This window comes from Oryx dammah, unplaced genomic scaffold, assembly GCF_014754425.2.
Source record: "Oryx dammah isolate SB20612 unplaced genomic scaffold, SCBI_Odam_1.1 HiC_scaffold_2, whole genome shotgun sequence".
In the NCBI taxonomy this organism is placed as follows: domain Eukaryota; kingdom Metazoa; phylum Chordata; class Mammalia; order Artiodactyla; family Bovidae; genus Oryx; species Oryx dammah.
In genome coordinates this window covers 135,350,191-135,371,393 of record NW_024070186.1, presented here as the reverse complement: position 1 = coordinate 135,371,393, position 21,203 = coordinate 135,350,191, and the positions used below count along the sequence as shown (strand labels likewise).

General features: G+C 36.4%; 1 protein-coding gene and 1 long non-coding RNA gene across 4 annotated transcripts in view; both read right to left on the bottom strand.

Moving 5' to 3' along the window:
• Positions 1-21,203, bottom strand: part of USP25 (ubiquitin specific peptidase 25) — a 163,875-nt gene that overhangs the window by 98,408 nt on the left and 44,264 nt on the right. For all 3 annotated transcript variants that reach the window (XM_040227290.1, XM_040227272.1, XM_040227280.1), the window contains one exon: positions 6,772-6,934. In XM_040227290.1, the coding sequence (XP_040083224.1) occupies positions 6,772-6,934 (163 nt within the window). The remainder of the gene's footprint in view (positions 1-6,771; positions 6,935-21,203) is intronic.
• Positions 16,455-19,961, bottom strand: LOC120853456. The gene is made up of 2 exons (XR_005718780.1): positions 18,919-19,961; positions 16,455-18,873 (listed from the first exon to the last, which is right to left on the bottom strand). It is a non-coding gene; the product is annotated as an uncharacterized LOC120853456 (long non-coding RNA).

The window sequence follows — 21,203 nt, the reverse complement described above, 5'->3', positions numbered from 1 at the left end:
AAATCAGAAACTTAAGAAGCATTTAAAAGCCAAAGGAAAAAGAGATATAAAACAAAGTATGAATAGTAATAGAAGCGGCGAGTCTCAGGGCACAGGAGAAACAGGAGTAGAGAAAGCTTTCAAACATAGTTGTGCATCAGAGTAACACCAGAGCTTTAAAAAATGTTTATGTCCGGAATTTCTCAACAACGATATAAAGTACCAGACATTCTGAAGTACATCAATTAATCACTGGCAAATTCATGAAGGAGAAGATTAGTAAAGGTTGGAGGTTGCCACATCCAAAGAAGGTAAGGGCAGGAAAATAATCTTTATATTTAGCAGTTGGGAAGTCGCCTTTCCAATAAAATGGTAGGATAGCAGCAATGAGTCCTAAAGAAATGGGATAAAAGTAGAGGTTAAAGTATGGACTGTTCCTACAAGGGGTTTATATAGGGAAAAGAATGACAAAATCTAGAGAAGCTCAATCCACGTCTATGCTCTGAGCTCCCACTGAAAAATATTTTTTTCTTCTTTTTGAACACCCTTTAGATTTCCCCTGGCATGGGTCTTCTGGTAACAAATTATTTCAGCTTCTGCTAAGCTCAAAATTGTGGGGGTTTTCAAGACTTTTACTAGTTATAGAATTTGAGATGTCCAGTTATCTTTTCCTAGCACGTTAAAGATAGCATTTCTGTTGAGAAGCCAACTGTCAGTCTTATTTTTGCTCCTTTATTGAAGCAATATATCTTTTTCCAACTGGCTACTTTTAGGGTTTTCTTGGTCTTGAGTTTTTTCTATTTTACTATGATGTACTTTTGTGCAGTATTTTTTATGTTCATACTACTTGGTTCCTGTTGCTTCCCGAATCTGTGGCTTGATTTCTTTCACCAAGTTCAGAGTATTCTTCGTCATCTCTCACCAAGTTCAGAGTATTCTTTGTCATCTCTTCTATTGTTTTTAACCTATTTCCTTTTTAGTTTCCCTCTGGATCCACAAAGTACAGCTCTCATCTGTACTTCGTGGCTTTAGTGTGAAAACGTTCCTCAGACAAACTGTCTAGTTGACTAATTCTCTGGTTATGCTGTGTATCCTTCAGTTGGGTCTAATATACTACAAAATTCATCCACTTATATCCTAACTTAATTTATGATATTTTTCAGCTCTAAAATTTCTTTTTTTATAGTTTTTAGTTTTCTATCAAAAATGCTCAACTATGTTTCTAATTCCTTCAGTATATGAGTAGTTATATAACAAACCATTCAATTTTAAGTTGTCCCTACATAGTTATATTGCTAATTATCCATTATTTTCTCTTAATTTGGGAACATGTCTTATTTTCTGATACAACTAATTATGAATGATTGAGTGCTAGACACTGTATGTAAAAAACTGAAGAAAGTTCAAAGTTTAAGATGGTATTATCTTCCACCAAAATTTACATTTCCTTCTGGCAGGCAGCAGGACTAAAACATTTGTAATCCTATATTACCTTGATCCAATCAATTATGAGATGATCTTAAGCTGGGATTCACAAGTTATAAAGCCTGGCCTCTTCTCAATTCTCAATTAATTCTCTTTAGAATTCAACTGAAAATCTCAGGTGTTTCCCAGGCTTTCAAGCTTGTGCGAAACTTTGCTTAGCTTCCAGCCAATCAGCAGCCACTTTTGAAATTGCCTCAAAGATCAGTTCAGTTCAGTCGCTCAGTCATGTTGGACTCTTTCAGACCCCATGGACTGCAGCATGCTAGGCTTCCCTGTCCATCACCAACTCCCGGAGTTTACTCAAACTCATGTTCATCAAGTCGGTGTTGCCATCCAACCATCTTATCCTCTGTTGTCCCCTTCTCCTCCCACCTTCCATCTTTCCCAGCATCAGGATCTTTTTCCAATGAGTCATTTCTTTGCATCAGGTGGTCAAAGTACTGGAGTTTCAGCTTTAGCAGCAGTCCTTCCAATGTATTCAGCACTGATTTCCTTTAGGATGGACTGGTTGGATCTCCTTGCAGTCCAAGGGACTCTCAAGAGTCTTCTCTAACACCACAGTTCAAAAGCATCAATTCTTTGGCGCTCAGTCCAACTGTCACATCCACACCTGACTACTGGAAAAACCATAGCTTTGACTAGAAGGTCCTTTGTTGGCAATGTAACATTTCTGCTTTTCAGTATGCTGTCTAGGTTGGTCATAACTTTCCTTCCAAGGAGTAAGCGTCTTTTAATTTCATGGCTGCAGTCACCATCTGCAGTGATTTTGGAGCCCAGAAAAATAAAGTCTCTCACTGTTTCCACTGTTTCCCCATCTATTTGCCATGAAGTGATGGGACTGAATGCCATGATCTTCGTTTTCTGAATGTTGAGCTTTAAGCCAACTTTTTCACTCTCCTCTTTCACTTTCATCAAGAGGCTCTTCAGTTATACTTTGCTTTCTGCCATAAGTATGGTGTCATCTGCATATCTGAGGTTATTGATATCTCTCCCAGCAATCTTGATTCCAGCTTGTGCTTCATCTAGTCCAACAATTCTCATGATATACTCTGCATATAAGTTAAGTAAGCAGGGTGACAATATATAGCCTTGATGTACTCCTTTTCCAATTTGGAACCAGTCTATTGTTCCATGTCCAGTTCTAATCGTTGCTTCTTGACTTGCATACAGATTTCTAAGGAGGCAGGTCAGGTGGTCTGGTAGTCCCATCTCTAAGAATTTTCCACAGTTTGTTGTGATCCACACAGTCTAAGGCTTTGGCGTAGTCAATAAAGCAGTAGATGTTTTCTCAAAGATAAAACAGCCCAAAATTGTGAAGCTTACTCTCTGAAAATCCTGTTCTCTCAAAGTGTAACCTCAAAATTCCTCAATGTTTTAGGGCATATGATGCCTTCAAAACGCTGGTTTCATTTTTGTTTTTAGACTCTAGCAGTATATGACCAAGTGGATGGCTGAAAAGAACTTAATATGCTATTACCCAAAGTAGAATTTATGACCATGGATTATCACAACAAATCACAGGAGCTCATTTTAAGTCCCAATCTATACTCTCGATCGGGCATAGTAGAATTAGTCAACATATTTCTTTGAAAGGGGTGGAAAAGTCACTACTTTCTTCAAAAGTACATATTTCTTCAAAACACGTATTTCTTCAAAGACACTACATATTTCTTCAAAAGGGGTGGGAATCGCCACTACTATCTCAATTACATTTGTGAGTCATACACATTGAAAACAAGTATCCTTTTATTGAGCTCAAAGCCAATATATGAATTATGAAATCTGTAAAGAATTTGGCTAAACTCGTGGAGGGTGAGAGTTTAAACACATAATTTATGGAAAACAAAAAAAGTGATGTGAGAGAGAGCAGAAGGAGATATCGACTTTCTATGATGAAAGATACTAAGGAAAACCAACATAAATTCTCCTTGGTGGATTATTACTATTTAAAAATGAAATAGTAACAAATGAGTTTCAAAGAGTGAGAAAAACAGAGTGGCCTGATTAAAAGATGAAAGTTTGTATACAGAGGAAGTAAATCCCTATGGCCTTCCTGACGGAGAGGCATCAGACAGATACTCTTCTTCTGTGGAATACAGGAAAATCTAGACTTTGGATATAAGTGAACTTAACTGACTCGGGTTCATAAACCTTACCATCCAACCCACAACTCTTCTGAGGACGAAAAAGGGCTGTACAATGAATTAATAAGTGCTGACGCATCTACAATAGGAATAAACTGGGACTGTACCAGGCAAACCGAGAAGCAGAAGCATCTTACTTCTGAGCATCTCAGAGGATTCCAGATGGGATGGTGCTAAGGGTCATGAGAACTCTTGAATTACTTGAACTTAACACCCCAAACTAGAGAAAGGAATAGAGAAGAAAAAGCAGTCCCAATCAGTACCATCTACAAAAAAATTGCTTTTGAACAGGATGAAAATAATCCAGACTAGTTAACTGGTTGATACCCAATCTAAAGACAGTCAGGCTAATATTGTTAGCATCCAAAAGATTATGTAAGCCACTCTCTGCACAAATTCTTTTTGCTAACAATCCCTTCCTAATATTCTATTCCTCTTTTCTTCCAAAACACTTAGATCTCAGTACCTAAAAGAACAAGTATAATAAAGCTGTATCTTCTGTAGCTTACCCCCCCATTACCTACTCTGAAATTAGAGATTTATAATTCCTGTAAACTATAATCAGTAGAAATACTTTTAAAGAAGAGAATTCCCAATTGTTTCACACTAGTCTTGCCAGCTAAGTAAATTCCATCCCTGAGAAAATTTTTGTAACTGAAACTTTACAGTGCATTTATGTCACAATTTGAACAAGTTCCAACTTGCTTTTAAAATAAAAATTTTGAACTTCCAATACTAATACAGATTTCCCACCCAAAGTTCCTTTCATAAGTGAAAAGTTCCATTTATTATGATAAACATATTTTAGATGTCTGTTGAATTAAGTAAATGTCAAGGAATGAAAAAATAAAATATTTCAATTACTAGAAGCGAAAATTAAAAGCTACTTTTTTAAATGGCTTCCCTTTGGGCTTCCCTGGTGGCTCAGAGGTTAAAGCGTCTGCTTTGAATGCGGGAGACCAGGGTTTGATCCCCAGGTTGGGAAGATCCCCTAGAGAAGGAAATGGCAACCCACTCCTGTACTCTTGCCTGGAGAATCCCATGGAGGGAGGAGCCTGGTAGGCTTCAGTCCATGGGACTGCAAAGAGTCAGACATGACTGCGCGACTTCACTTTACTTTACTTTAAAATGGTTTAAGAGATTTTAAAGTTACATTCAAAAACAAAACAAAGTCATCACTAGACAAATTTTTTTTTCCCATCCACAGTCTCCTAAACTGAAGCTTACTGTTTCTCTATATTCCCAAAAGACAGTATCCTATTACTTCATTAGAAGCCAAAATTTTCAAGTTTATCTGTTATTTCTTCTAGATGTTTAAAGCACCTATTCTAACTAACAAATACTGATTCTCTGTGAGCACTTTCTTACTTCTTACAATTTTCTAAGAGAAGCTAATGAGCCTTGTTTACTGGCCATAATAGTGTAAAGGTAACATCCAAATACTGGCAGCAAAACATACTCATAAGCACTCAGATCACAACCCTAAAATTGTGTTTCAGATTTTAAAGTGACAACTAAATTATGAAATTTAAACAATGAAATGCAAAAGAATTTACTAACGGTACAAGTATTAAGATAGCAAATAAAATTTGAGATATTGCAAGCATGTAAGTAGATAATTAATGCATACTCAAGACCAAAAGCAAAAGTATTATTAAACAAATTCATGTTAATTTCAAGTATTCCTTAATATTTTAATAGCCTGGAAAACAAATAACATATTGTGTTATTAACTGGTGTGTACCATAGTTGAATAAAAAGTGAAGCACAAAACTAGAAAACCAAAGAAAATCAAATTGTATAATACTATTTGCCAGAAACAAAAAGACAGAAAAGAGCTAGAAATTATACCACTGAAGTAGAAAAAAAAATTAATCACCTAGAGAACATAATTAATAACTTTTCGAATAGAAAAATTTAATAACCTTTTAGTTGCTTTAATATCATATGAAAGTTAATACTGTATTCAGGTTGGAAACAGACAAAATGAAGAGGTATTTTGAATGCAAAAGAATGTAAATTAGAAAACATCTACTGATTTAAAAAGACTCATCAGAAACACTAAATGAGCTACAGTTCAGCTATGTTAGGAAATTAAGCACAAATATTAATTTTCCTAAAGAGTAATTAAAATTAAGAGCATGTTATTATTCATAGATTGTTTTACTTAAGGAGACTGTTTAAGGTTTCACAATTTGAAAAATAACATTACCAGTGTGAGAATACTAAAGAATTATGACAACAGTCATATCAAAAAAAGAGTTAAAAAAAAAAACAGTCCAAACTAAGAAGATGGTTATCTATGCATACAAATATTTTTCATTTTAGAATAAGAAGCTCAATAAATAATTCCAAGTTAGAAAGAAAATGTTATTCTTAATTTATTTTTATTCTTTCATTCTCACATATGTATTGAGAATTATTTGTCAATCTATTTCCTCCTGAAATAAAATGTCCTCTTTTATAAAAAAAAAAGTACTTAAATGACTGTAATTATTGAATGACATTTTCTATTATATATAAATAAATCTGATCTGACTCACAAGAAAAAAACCCACCAGTCTTGGTTTCATATCTTTGTTATGAAGTGAAGTGTTAGTCACTCAGTCATGTCTGACTCTTTGTGACACCATGGACTGTAGCCCACCAGGCTCCTCTATTCCAGGAATTTTCCAGGCACGAACACTCGAGTGGGTAGCCATTCCCTTCTCCAGGGGATCTTCCCAACCCAGGGATCAAACCTAGTTCTCTTGCACTGCAGGAAGAATTTTTTGTTGTTGTTTTTACCACCATCTGAGCCACCAGGGAAGCCCCATCTTGGTTATATCCTCTCCTAAATTTGCAGGCATTTATATACAAAAATATTTTCTCTTCACTCTGACAACAATTCCCAACAACAGAGAAGGAGGAGAAATTAATTCTGAATAAGGCATTGGTAGTGTTTTATCGGGAAAAGCCCATAATGGGAATAAAGAACAAAGTGGAGTGGGGAATACTGCAATCGCCAAAACACGTTAGTAGAAAGGCATATTAAAACCTTGTTTGCAGTGTGTGTGTGTCTGTGTGTGTATGTATATACATAACAACTAAAAAGAAACACAACTCAAACCCACTTTTCACTGCTGCCAGGCCCATTAGATAAGATCTGCATAAAGATTCTTACCTGAATAACAGCACTAAACCAGCAAGTATTGCCAACATTCTTTAGTCCAACAGGAGCTTTGTCCTGCCTTTTTCTATCGTAAGGGTTTCGAGAATCTCTCCAAACTTCAGTAGGTGTCCTCTTCAAACATGCTTTATTTTCCGCTATGCTGGCCTCAAGAACTCTTAAACGATGGGTAGAAAAATGATGGTGAAAAAATACAGCATTAATTTAGCACTGTACAGTAGAAAACAGCATACTATAAACTACGGATTTTGATAAATTAAGGTCTAGACAATGCATTTGGAAAAGGAATACTTAACACTAAATTTACTCAAGTGGAGGCTAGTTTTCTAGAACATAGCATAGTTCTAGTTGTCAAGAATATAGCAGTAGCAATGCTAATAGATCAAAACACAGGCAGCAGTTTTTCCTCAGAAAACAGATTGTAATCACAAAAAGATAGCATTACATAATAGGAAATATATGTATTAAGTTATATTTCAACAAATTAGAGGCTTAGTATCAGGAATATAGGACCTAGATAAGTTTTCTGAAAAGTCATTGTATTGAAGTACATATTTACAATATACATAATGATTAGTTTTTATAAGAATTTCTTTGAATCATCAAGAAAATTAAAAACTGAAAAACACTGCACTTTCATCCGTCTGATCATTAATTTCCTTTTCTATTTAAAAAAAAGTTAAGGTAAATTCTAGGGTTCCTTTCAGTTCTACAGATCCATATTCTACAACAGCTACTGAAAAATAAAGGGAGAGAATATTTATGTGTTCACTTCATTCCCCAAGTTTGCCTAGAGAAAAATCTACTGCAATAAATACCTACATATCAGAATAAAAGATAAACCTCTTCAAAATAAGTACATCCACAGAATATCTAAAACATATTTAAACACAGCTAACAGTAATGCTACTCTGCTTAATGGTGTTTACCTTGCTCTTAAGCAAGAAAATGCTGAAAAACCCTAGTCCCTACATATAAACTAATCATGCATTTTGCCTACTCAAGACATGTGTTACTTACTATTCCAAATTATCATGAATAACAGCCAAATATCTTAACTCATTTTACGTTCATTACAAAAATCTTAGTATGAGTTTTTTCAACTTTTTGGCTTCTTGAAAAAAATCTCATTCATGCTACACTATTTTTATCCTAAAGATTTTGCTCTATTAGATCAACGCCAAACTAATACAGCTATCTTCCTTAATTATGGTGGAGAAGCATAATATTTTTCATCTCTAACTTCGTAATATGACCTTAGATACAGTGCATTAGATTCCAAATTAAGTATTACTTAAAATAACTTATATGAATATAGGATAGAGTTTTTCTTTGGGAATCAATTAAATCACATACTGGGGGCGGGGAGCAGAAAACATGATACATTAAAATGTAAAGGTCAAAGTAAACTCACATATTTAAAAATAAACAGTTTACACTTTTAAGAGTGATCTAACATTAGCAGCAGTACTCTGCCCAACTATCAACTCTCACAAGGAACCTCAGTCCCTAAAGGCTTTTTCTCTTAAATTATTTAACAATAAACAGTGCTGGAACTACTTGGAAGGTATTTAGTTAGATGACTCGGGACTTAAGAATATCAGCATTTATCTGGAACATCCCACTCTAATCAAAAAACAAGTTCTCAAGAACATAAAAGGGAAGTAAGTCAAAGAGCCAACTTGAGAGACTTCCTACTGTTCCTTGCGCAATTTAGCATGACACAAGAAAAATCAACTATACAAATTAAATTTGTACAAGGTAACCACTTCGAAAGAGAGGAGTTAACACATAGTATACAGAAGGTAAATACAACATCAATACTTGTTTTATATAAAAAAGGTATGCTGCTGCTGCTGCTAAGGCGCTTCAGTCGTGTCCGACTCTGCGCAACCCCAGAGACAGCAGCCCACCAGGCTCCCCCATCCCTGGGATTCTCTAAGCAAGAACACTGGAGTGGGTTGCCATTTCCTTCTCCAATGCATGAAAATTAAAAGTGAAAATGAAGTCGCTCAGTTGTGTCCAACTCAGCGACCCCGTGGACTGCAGCCTACCAAGCTCCTCCGTCCAGGGGATTTTCCAGGCAAGAGTACTGGAGTGGGGTTCCATTGCCTTCTCCGATAAAAAAAGGTACATTTAATCATTACTGCCTTTTATAAGTGGGAGCAATTTTCATTTGAAAAGTCTGTTCCCTTTGTTACATATGTATATCTATAAGTAAAAATTAATGAATATTATTTCTACACTGGTAATCAGAAATGAACAACTAAAACAAGCAATGGGTTCTGGGAAAAGTAGCAAATATATTACAAACAGGAAAGATTTAGTGCCAGTGGTCTTTATTCAGTATAGTTCAGTTCAGTCACTCAGTCATGTCCGACTCTTTGCAACCCCAAGAATTGCAGCACGCCAGGCCTCCCTGTCCATCACCAACTCCCGGAGTTCACTCAAACTCATATCCATCGAGTCCGTGATGCCACCCAGCCATCTCATCCTCGGTCGTCCCCTTCTCCTCCTGCCCCCAATCCCTCCCAGTATCAGAGTCTTTTCCAATGAGTCAACTCTTCGCATGAGGTGGTCAAAGTACTGGAGTTTCAGCTTTACCATCGTTCCTTCCAATGAAAACCCAGGACTGGTCTCCTTTAGGATGAACTGGTTGGATCTCCTTGCAGTCCAAGGGACTCTCAAGAGTCTTCTCCTACACCACACTTCAAAAGCATCAACTCTTTGGTGCTCAGCTTTCTTCACAGTCCAACTCTCATATCCATACATGACCACTGGAAAAACCATAGCCTTGACTAGACGGACCTTAGTCAGCAAAGTAATGTCTCTGCTTTTGAATATGCTATCTAGGTTGGTCATAACTTTCCTTCCAAGGAGTGTCTTTTCATTTCATGGCTGCAGTCACCATCTGCAGTGATTCTGGAGCCCCAAAAAATAAAGTCTGACACTGTTTCCACTATTTCCCCATCTATTTGCCATGAAGTGATGGGACCAGATGCCATGATCTCCGTTTTCTGAATGTTAAGCTTTAAGCCGACTTTTTCACTCTCCTCTTTCACTGTCATCAAGAGGCTTTTTAGTTCCTCTTCACTTTCTGCCGTAAGGGTGGTGTCATCTGCATACCTGAGGTTATTGATATTTCTCCCGGCAATCTTGACTCCAGCTGTGCTTCTTCCAGCCTACCGTTTCTCATGATGTACTCTGCATAGAAGTTAAATAAGCAGGGTGACAATATACAGCCTTGACATACTCCTTTTCCTATTTGGAACCAGTCTGTTGTTTCATGTCCAGTTCTAACTGTTGCTTCCTGACCTGCGTTATAGGTTTCTCAAGAGGCAGGTCAGGTGGGCTGGTATTCGCATCTCTTTCAGAATTTTCCACAGTTTATTGTGATCCACACAGTCAAAGGCTTTGGTATAGTCAATAAAGCAGAAATAGATGTTTTTCTGGAACTCTCTTGCTTTTTCCATGATCCAGTGGATGTTGGAAATTTGATCTCTGGTTTCTTTGCCTTTTCTAAAACCAGCTTAGACATCTGGAAGTTCATGGTTCGTGTATTATTGAAGCCTGGCTTGGAGAATTTTGAGCATTACTTTACTAGCATGTGAGATGAGTGCAACTGTGCGGTAGTTTGAGCATTCTTTGGCATTGCCTTTCTTTGGGATTGGAATTAAAACTGGCCTTTTCCAGTCCTGTGGCCACTACTGAGTGTTCCAAATTTGTTGGAATATTGATTGCAGCACTTTCACAGCATCATCTTTCAGGATTTGAAATAGCTCAACTAGTTGGTGCAAAAGTAACTGTGGTTTCAGACCCTAAATTTTAAATCATTATAACTAGGTTCAAACACCCTTATGTTAAATCAAAATAGAAGCCATTACAATTAACACATTTTTGCCAATGAGAAATGTTTCTTTATTCCTATAGCATAAAAATCTGCACTTCGGGATTCAACAAACTCTTGGAAAGCATTTTCCAGCTCCTGCTGATTGTAGAAGCGTTTTCCCCGCAAAAAGATGTTGAGATGCTTGAAGAAGTGGTAGTTGGTTGGCGAGTGGTCAGGCGAATATGGCAGAAGAGGCAAAACTTCATGGCCCAATTTGTTCAACTTCTGAAGTTATGTGATGTGTGGTCAGGCACTGCTCTGGAGAATTGGGTCTTTTCTGTTGACCAATGCCGGCTACAGCTGTTAGAGTTTTCAGTGCATCACATCAATTTGCTGAGCATACTTCTCAAATGTAATGGTTTTCCTGGATTCAGAAAGCTATAGTGGATCAGAGGGCAGCAGATCACCAAACAGTGACCATGACTCTTGGTACAAGTTTGGCTTTGGGAAGCGATTTGGAACTTCTTCTCAGTCTAACCACAGAGCTGGTCATGGCAGGCTGTCATGTGAAACCTGCTTTTCATCACATGTCACCGGCCAATGGAGAAATGGTTCATTGTTGTTGCACAGAATAAGAGAAGACAACACTTCAAAATGGCAATTTTTTGATTTGTGGTCAGTCCATGAGGCATCCTGGTGGCTCAGATGGTAAACCATCTGCCTGCAATACGGGAGACCCAGGTTCAATCCCTGGGTTGGGAAGATCTCCTGGAGAAGGAAATGACAACCTACTCCAGTATTCCTACCTGGAGAATCCCAGGGATGGTAGGCTACAGTCCATGCGGTCGCAAAGAGTCGGACACGACTGAGCAACTTCACTTCATGAGATGCCCACTTATCAAACTTCTTCACCTTTCCAATTTGCTTCAAATGCCACATAACCACAGAATTGTCAACACTGAGTTCATGGGCAACTTCTCGTGTATTTTTTAAGAGGATCAGCTTTGATAATGGCTCTCAATTGGTCACTGTCAACTTCTGATGGCCAGCAACTGAGCTCCTCATCTTCAAGGCTCTTGTCTCAAAGTTTTGCAAAACTTCGTGAACCACCACTGAACTGTACGTTTCTTTAGCAGTTCCTGGGCTATATGCATTGCTGATATTGTGAGTTGTCTTTGCTGCTTTACTACCCATTTTGAACTCAAAACAAGAGAATTGCTCAAATTTGTTTTTTTTTTCTAACATCATTTCCATATCTAAAATATATATAAGCAGCAAGTAATAAGTCATTAGCCAAAAAAATAAAGAAATGTGCATTTTAATGACATGTAACTACATTTAAGAATGTATTCCAATATCAAGTGGCAAAGTTCAACAATGCAAAACCACAATTAATTTTGCACCAACCTAATATAAAAGACAGAAGAGGCATCCAGCAACTGACTAACACTGGTGGGCAGGTATAATAACCACTAAAAAAAAAAAAAAAAAGAGGATTCTATAGTATATTCCAGAAGCATAAGCTAGTCGAAAGTCAAGGAGAACTACGCTCATTCATAAATCTCCTAGGTGGATGATCCTCTACCACTGTATCTTTTTAAACTTCTATTTATAATAAAATACTAACTTAAAACTCTAGTTATAATAAAATAAAGTAGAAATAACCCCTTTTAATGCCAACACATCAGATCACTTGTATCATAATGACCAGGCAACAGGTCACATAGACATTGGTTATGGAAAACTTCAGAAGAGTTGATTTCTACAAAATACACCCAATCTACAAAAATTAAAATCTATACATAAGTCACATGAAGTTAGTAACAAAATGAGGCTCGGCCTCAAGACAACACTGAGTAAAACTAGGTCTTTTGCTTCCCATACCTGTCAACAACCCATTCCAAATCTACAATTCAGACTGCTCTGATGTAACAACATTCTTCTAATTCCAGATCTAGTTAAGATTACTAAAAACTAGAAGGTATTATTTTTAAATGTTTCAATATAGTTAATTCAGTCACCCTTCTGTTCAGTCCCCTGCCACCAAGAAAATACATCTCTTAATTTTCATGGTGGGAAATGTATGACCTCAAATGTATTTTCTAGGACTGAGCAGCTTACCTGAACTTTTTGTTACAAGCTAGTACTCTTGCCTGGAAAATCCCATGGACGGAGGAGCCTGGTGGGCTGCAGTCTATGGGGTCACTAGGAGTCGGACACGACTGAGTGACTTCACTTTCACTTTACACTTTCATGCATTGGAGAAGGAAATGGCAACCCACTCCAGTATTCTTGCCTGGAGAATCCCAGGGATGGGGGAGCCTGGTGGGCTGCTGTCTATGGGGTTGCACAGAGCCGGACACAACTGAAGCTACTTAGCAGCAACAGCAGGAGGAGGAAAGAAAGTCAAGAATATAACTGAAATTACCATCTCCCCAGCATTTCCATGGATCTTTTTTTCTACAAAGGAAAAACTGGATACTAACTGTAATAACTGAATAGAGCTCAAGACATATATGTCCCCTGCTTCTCAAAGTGACCTAAGATGTAAAAACTTTTTTAAGTATATGTGCATGTGTGAAAGTGAAAGTCACTCAGTCGTGTCTGACTCTCTGTGACCTCAGGGACTACACACGCCGTGGAATTTTCCAGGCCAGAATACTGGATTGAGTAGCCTTTTCCTTCTCTAGGGGATCTTCTCTACACAGGGATCAAACCCAGGTGTCCAGCATTGCAGGCTAATTCTTCACCAGCTGAGCCATAAGGGAAGCCCTTATGTGCATATGTATACATAATTTAATGTATATAATTATATATATAACTGAATTTAGTCATATGGTAAAGATCATCACACATTATAATAAAAATATGAGTTTTAAAGTTGTAGACCTATAATTCTCCGTATGTGTGTGTTAAGTCGTTCAGTCACACCCAACTCTTTGCAACGCTATGGACTGTAGACCACCAGGCTCCTCTGTCCACGGGATTCTCCAGGCAAGAATACTGGAGTGGGTTTCCATTTCCTCTTCAAAGGGAGTAGACTATTGAGAATCCCTTGGATAGCAAGGAGATCAAACCAGTCAATACTAAAGGAAATCAATTCTGAATATTCACTGGAAAGACTGATGCTGAAGCTGAAACTCCAATACTCTGGCCACCTGATATGAAAAGCCAACTCAGTGGAGAAGACCCTGATGCTGGGAAAGACTGAAGGTAAGAGGAGAAAGGGAAAGCAGAGGATGAGATGGTTGGATGGCATCATCGACTCAATGAACATGAGTTTGAGCAGACTCTGGGAGATGGTGAAGGACAGGGAAGCCTGGTGTGCTGCAGTCCATTGGGTCGCAAAGAGTCAGACATGACTGAGCAACTGAACAACAAGCACCACCACCTCCAGGGATCTTCCAGACCCAGGGACAGAATTCATGTCTCTTGTGTCTCCAGCATTAGCAGGTAGGTTCTTTACCACTAGTGCTACCTGGAAGCCCTATAATATTCCTTAACCATGTGCTAATATGGTAGAATTATGGTACCGTGGATAAAAGAGTGCCATGACTTTGTGATCTCCTTAATTTAGAACTTCCAACATGTTCAGTTTTGTAATCACTAGAGACTTACAACATGCTCCAGTAGGTTTCCTCCTTATAAACACATTTATTACACTGCACAAAATTCTGAACCAACCAGTCTCTCCTATCAGCATCAGAGGATAGAAACAGGGATTTGTTTCATCCCTAGGGTATACTTGGTTAAAAAAAAAATGGAGTTAAACAAGTGTTTCAAATATAATGTTGGATATCAGATGCTGCTATATCTTTGTTATTATTATTATTGTCATTTGGCAAAAGCCCAACCTCTAATCCAAATATGAGCCCTCCAGTCCCAAGTTCTTGTCCTTTTTGAGAGTGCAGTTCTGGCACTATGACTATAAGTTTTATATAAACCAAGTCCTCATAAGGGTCCTTCCTGGCCTCACCAAAGTAAAGCCAGTGATTCTAACTAGACTTTAAAGAGAGAGTGGGAGAGAGAATAAAAAACAACACTGCAAATCTCAGAGCTCAGAAATAGCTTATAACAAAATGTAGCCTACTGAGAAAGGCAACCCCCAAAACCAACCCCAACTAGAATCACCTCATCCTCCCAACACTAGTCATGACCATGACATTCAACAACAGAAAAAGATGACAAAACATTTTTGCTCTTTTCCTTCCACACACTATATTGAAGGAATCTTTAAAGCACTTACTTAGAGTAAATGTTCCCATTCCTAGTACTGATTTTGAGGGCTTTTGTGTGTGTGTCTGTATTTTTATTTAAAGCACTATAGAAAACATTCCACTTTGATCATTCAAATCCATTTTAAGCAAGCAACATACTGGGAAATTTGCATGTCATTTAAGCTCTATACACATCAACTGGAAAAAAAATAAAAGAAAGAAGGTGGAAGGGAGGGATAGAGGGTGGAAGAATCATCTACATTTCCTTTAAAAAAAAAAAAAAACTTGGTATTTTGACTGGGATCACACTAAATACATAAGTCAATTTAAGGAGAGCTAACCAGTTTTGCAATCTTAAGTCTTTCAATTTGTAAAATACAATATATTTCCAATTATTTCCATATTCATTAACATGGATAAAAACAACACTACAGTGTTGTTTAATAATTTTCTTCTTAGAAGTTCTTACACATTTCTTTTTATTCCTGGTCATTAATAGTTTTATGTGTTATAAATGGTAGCTTTAAATTTTTTTCTCCTTATCATTCTTCATTATACATAAAAATATAACTTTTTGCATATTATCAATTAACATAGCTAAATACATTTTTTCCTGGTAAAAGTATTTTATTGAGAGGTGATTTGTATATAAGATACACAAAACTTAAATGTACAGTCCAGTGAAATTTTTACCAATGAATACATCTATGTAACCACCACCCAGACCAAGATATAGAAAATTTCCATCATTCCCCAAAATTCTCTCATGCCCTTTTTCCAACAAACAGTGTCCTCTAGTTCTCAGATAATCAGCATTGTGACCATTTCTACCACCATAAATTAGTTATGCCTGTCCTTAAATATCACGTAAACGGATTCATAGAGCAGTTTCTCTTTGCATCGTCTCTTTCACTCAACATGTTGCTTTGGGGATTCCTCCACATTTTTTAAAAGAATCTGGAAAATGTTTACCATTACATTACATTGCTTTGTATTCCACTGTGTGAATGTACCACCACTGTTAACTATTCTGCTCTTACAAATATTTGGTTGTTTACAGTTTTTAGTTATGATTAATTAAGGCACTGTATACTCCTTTCTCAAGGGTCTAGACCCAGGAGTGGAAACACAGACTATGCTAAGTCCAAGCATAATATATGTTGAAACACACTAGAAATTTTCAGTTTTCCAAAGTGGTGATACAATTATACATTCTTATCAACAATATATGACACTTTCCAATTGCTGTACATACTTACCAATATTTGGTATGTCAGTCTTTCTAATTTTAGTCATTGTGTTGGCTGTATAGTGATGGCTGTTCTCCAATGAGGTGACTCACCAAGCTTGCACCAGTGATCACCACTACTGCTGTAACCTATCATCATATCCCACAGGGCAACTAGTCCATAATCATTTACTGAACACCAGTCAAAGAACTCTGTGTTTCTGACACAGAAACTGCACGTTGGATATGTAACGACTTCCAAAAGCAGATCTGTTTCTCCAGTGGTAAGCAAGCTCTTGCCCACTCCTCACAGACTGACTACACTGGCCCTTTGATCACCTTCCAGTCTGCATTCTGACCCTTCTCAGAACTATCAGTAATGCCTCATGGTTGCTGAGACTTATTTGAATTACAGTTTTGCTCTCCCAGTCTGACTGGTCATCTCATCCCATACTCTTGAGGCCCTTGAAACTAATGTTTCATATTTTCCACTTTTTCAACTTGTAATCTGACAATGGTATACCTTTTATTATAAAAGCCACTCAAAAAAAGGAATGATAGTCAAAGAATTGGATGGACCTTCTATGCTCTCTACCATCCATGGACATCTGGTATTGTTGAGCCTTAAAATTATCCTTACAAATTCACTTCAAAAGATTTGTAATTGTTCCCCCTCACCTACTCCTGTTCCAAACATCTTAAGGCATTCAACCCTCATAACTGCTTCCTAGGTATTGATCAAGATGAAAAGATTGAGAGTTACAGATGAAAAGAGTGAGAGTTACAGAAACCTATACCTTTTAGGTTATAGGTTTTTAAAATTCAGAATCCTGCCCCAACCATTCCTGGACATGTTGCTTTATTCTTTCCCTAATGACAACTCTAGGCTGTCCTGGTTGGTAAACCCTCCAAGTGGCTCCCAAACTCAATTTATATTCAGACACCTAAAATTCTTTGTTGGACTGAATGATCTTAGAGTGTAAAAATAATGATTACTTGGATGAGCATGCTGCTCATCCAGTTCCTCTACAGTGGCCCATGTAAGCCAAAGCAGGAGGTACGAAGAGGATGCGTGTGGGTGTGTGCTAAGTCGCTCAGTCATGTCTGACTCTTTGAGACCCCCATGGACTGTAGCCTGCCAGGTGGCTCTGTCCATGGGACTTCCCAGGTAAGAATACTGGAGTGGGTTGCCATGTCCTTCTCCAGGGGATCTTCCCAACCCAAGAAATGAACTCACATTTTTTACATCTCCTACATTGACAGGTGATTCCTTACCACTTGTGCCACCTGAGAAGCCCCCATGTAAGCCAAAGTGGGAGGTACAAAGGGTCCATGTAAATTTTACAAAAATGTTAGTTTCCCTTGTATCAGCCTGTCTGGGTGAAACCTCAGGTACAAGTAGGAAATTATTGGGGGAAAAAAGGTAAAATTAGAACTACTGGAAAGGGACACATCAATTTTGTAGCAGTGGAGGCACTACAACCATCCCACATCTGTGAGTATGGGAATGGTAGATCCATGAACATGGGAAACATTAATAATTCTTTGTCTTTCAGAAATGACTTTAGAGCCCTAATGAGAAAGAAAAACACCCTGGTGAGGCTACCCCATACCACAGAATTCTGGCAGTTATTTTTTTTCCAATCCCTGAAAATCAGTTTCATTATTTTCATGTGCTTATGGCCATGTAAATTTGCAAGATTTGTCACTTTCACTGTCACTATTTTTAAGACAATTCTATCTTTTTTCTCTAAGAAATTTTAAGATTTTCTCAGTCTTAAGTGTTCTAGAGTATCACTATAATGAATTTAGGTGTGGGCTTCTTTTAATTTTTCTAATGGAATTTGTAGACTCATGAAGTTAAAAGTTATCTTTTCACTTCTAAAAAATTTCTGTGATGATCTCTTTAAATTCTGCCTCTGACCCACTCCTTCCTCTCCTTCTGTAATATCAATTAATATATGTTAGACCTACTCATTTTATTTGCCATGTCATTCAACCTTTCTCCATATTTTTTATCTTTTTAGCTATCTTTTACATGTTGGGTAATTTCTTCTCATACAGCTTACAGACTACTAACACATTCTTTAGCTATTTCTAATCTATTAAACTTGTGTTCTGTTATTTTCTCCTTTATTTTTTACTTAATAATTCTTATTTTCATTTCTAGACGATATTTTCACAGTTCTTTTTCAAGTAGAGATTTACTGAATTGCTAAAGTCACACAAATTTCTGCTGCACAACCATGGTACAATTTCTCAAGGGCAAATCTCATCACCTCCAACAACACTCAAGCCAAGAGAACTATCTTCGCAGTATTATAGGCATTTTGGAGAGGGGATACTTCTGATTTATCCTTAAGGTGATTGTCATCTACTGACATAACCACTTTACAAGGGGAATGATTATTAATGCTTCCCACCTACTTAGACAATGGCCTTCGACTTCCTTTTCCCACATTCAATAGAGATATCAAAACTGACACAAGCAAATTTCATAATGTCAAAAAGTGAATTTCAGCATTTCAAACTTATTTCCTTGGGTATGTTCTTTCACTTTGATTTAATCTGATTACAGCCCTTACTACCTGAACAACTCTATAATCCTTTCAAGAGATCTTAAAATATTTTATATCCAACAGAAACAACACATTTTGGTTGCTTACACTAGAAAATTTGTTTTAGTCTACCATATTTCCTGACACAGTTGAAGGCAAGCTGTTTGTACCAATTTTAACTAGAACCTAGCCCTACCTTCTACCCAACTTAGTCATTTCACGAAGCAACCATTTTCACAACAAATATGCCTAGCCTAAGCTAGCCTCAGACACGACTGAGCGACTGAACTGAACTGAACTGAAGCTAACCACAAGAAATTTACTAACAAATTTCAGCTATCCATACTCTACTTGTTCCCTGTCCGAGCAGTAATAAATACATCCAATCCTGATGTTAAAAAGTAACTATATTAAGACGCACACTTTTAAAACATTCAACTTAAGAAATTTTACCATGAAATTTATGGGTGCTGAAACAGAGGACTCTATCATGTAAAAAGACAGCTTTTAGCTTATCGAGTTATACACAGTAACATAGTATTCCAAATGTGTGAATTCATATTAAAGTATATATACTGAAATATAATCATACTCAAATGACTCTGGGATTTTATTTAGAAAGATTTTATCATCAAATAGTTAAATTCACTTTTAAAAATACTTTTTAAAAAATATATGTTTAAATATATTTTACCTTTTTAATTTAGAGCCTTAAGTCTTAATAAAATTCACTAGAATACTGTAGTTGTCAAACGTCTAACTAGAATGCTCATCTTCCCTTATTTCTAATACGATGTGATTTATAAACATGCTTACTTACTGCATGTTGCATTTAACATTTTTTGTTACCTGCTATTATAAAACCTACACATATCAAGAAAAAAATTACAGTGTGCAACCGTAAATATTCCTACTTTAATGGAGTATAATTTTATGTAAAATTTGTCATATAACACTATACCAAGTCTTTGTAATGTTATCTACAATACAAATACTTGCAAAATATTTACTATTTAAGGGTATGCTAAAATTAAAAGATCAAGAATAAGAAAGAACATTATCTTAAAGAGATTTTTTTCCATTTAGACAAAAATTAATCTTAAAATATATATAACATACAGTGAATGTTATATTAGGAATAATATAAACTCCTTCACTTTCAATTTTTTTTTACCTAATTATTATATGCTATTTTAATTAAAAAACACAAGATATAAAACTACTGATACTAACTTGGTATATAATCCTCCAGTCATGTTTCTATTTATGCAGTAATGTAAATCAGTATATACAAAATTATACATGTACTTTAAAAAATATTTGTATCACAGTATACGAGCGTGCTAAATCGCTTCAGTGGTTCTGACTCCTTGAAACCCCATGGACTGCAGCCTGCCAGGCTCCTCCGTGCATGGGATTCTCCAGGCAACAATACTAGAATGAGTTGCTATGCTCTCAGCTTGGGAATCTTCCCGAACCAGGGATCAAACTCAAGTCTCTTTTGTCTCCTGCATGGGCAGGTGGGTTCTTTACCACTAGTGCCACCTGGGAAGCCATATACTACATTTAATATCTCTTTTTCACATAATAGATCCTCATTCCCCTTAAATATAAATTTCAACTAATGTATTTCATGTTTAAAATATTTCTTACAAAGCTTAAGTATTATCAAATTTTACAGTTATTCAAGACAATTATATCAATTCTAATTCATGTTTGTAAGACAAAACGTAACTTTATAATTTCTCCAAATCCTTCAAAAAATCAGCCTAAACAAAAGGACTGAAAATAGATATGCACTTTTGGTTTTTATTTAAAATTACTGGCATTAAATGATATTAGCTACAGTTAAAGAAGAATATGAATTTTAATTAATTCTTACCATCTTAATATCTTACAAAACAGTTTCCAAAGTAACATTTAGAGACATTAAAAGTTATTACTATGAAAAATTATGTGCCTTTGCTAATAAACATAGCATTTTGAGACATCTCCTATCATACAGTAATCTCAGATTACTTAGAAATACACTATTAAATACTGTGTCAAGGGAAATTATGTAAGAAAGCTAGTACATTTTGCTACCAAACAACTCTGTTAACAGGGAAAAGAACACTGGAGTCATAAGACTCATCTTAGCTGTGTAACTTTGGAAAATCATTTAACCTCTTCAAAGATAAATTTCTTCCACATTAAGATTAAATTGCCCCTGGCTCCAAAGAGTTGTGTAGACGATTATAGTCTGTTATAATTTAAAGTTTTTGGTTTTTTTTTTTAAACCAAACTTATTTAATTCTTTGGTGGATCAAACTGTTTCAAACTAAACAGCTTTGGTAATTAAATCAAAAGATGCAACCTTGGAATTCTTGCTCATTTCTTTAAAAAAAAAAAAAACCTATGAATATACTATCATATTAAAGATCAGAAGTAGGCAAACTATGGCTCATGGGCCAAAACCAGCTGGTTGTCTATGTTTTTGTAAATCAAGATTTACTGGAACACAACTGTACTCATTAAAATATGTATTATCAGAGGCTGCTTTTACACTATAACGCTAGAATTGAGTAACTGCAACAGAAACCAGATGGCCGACA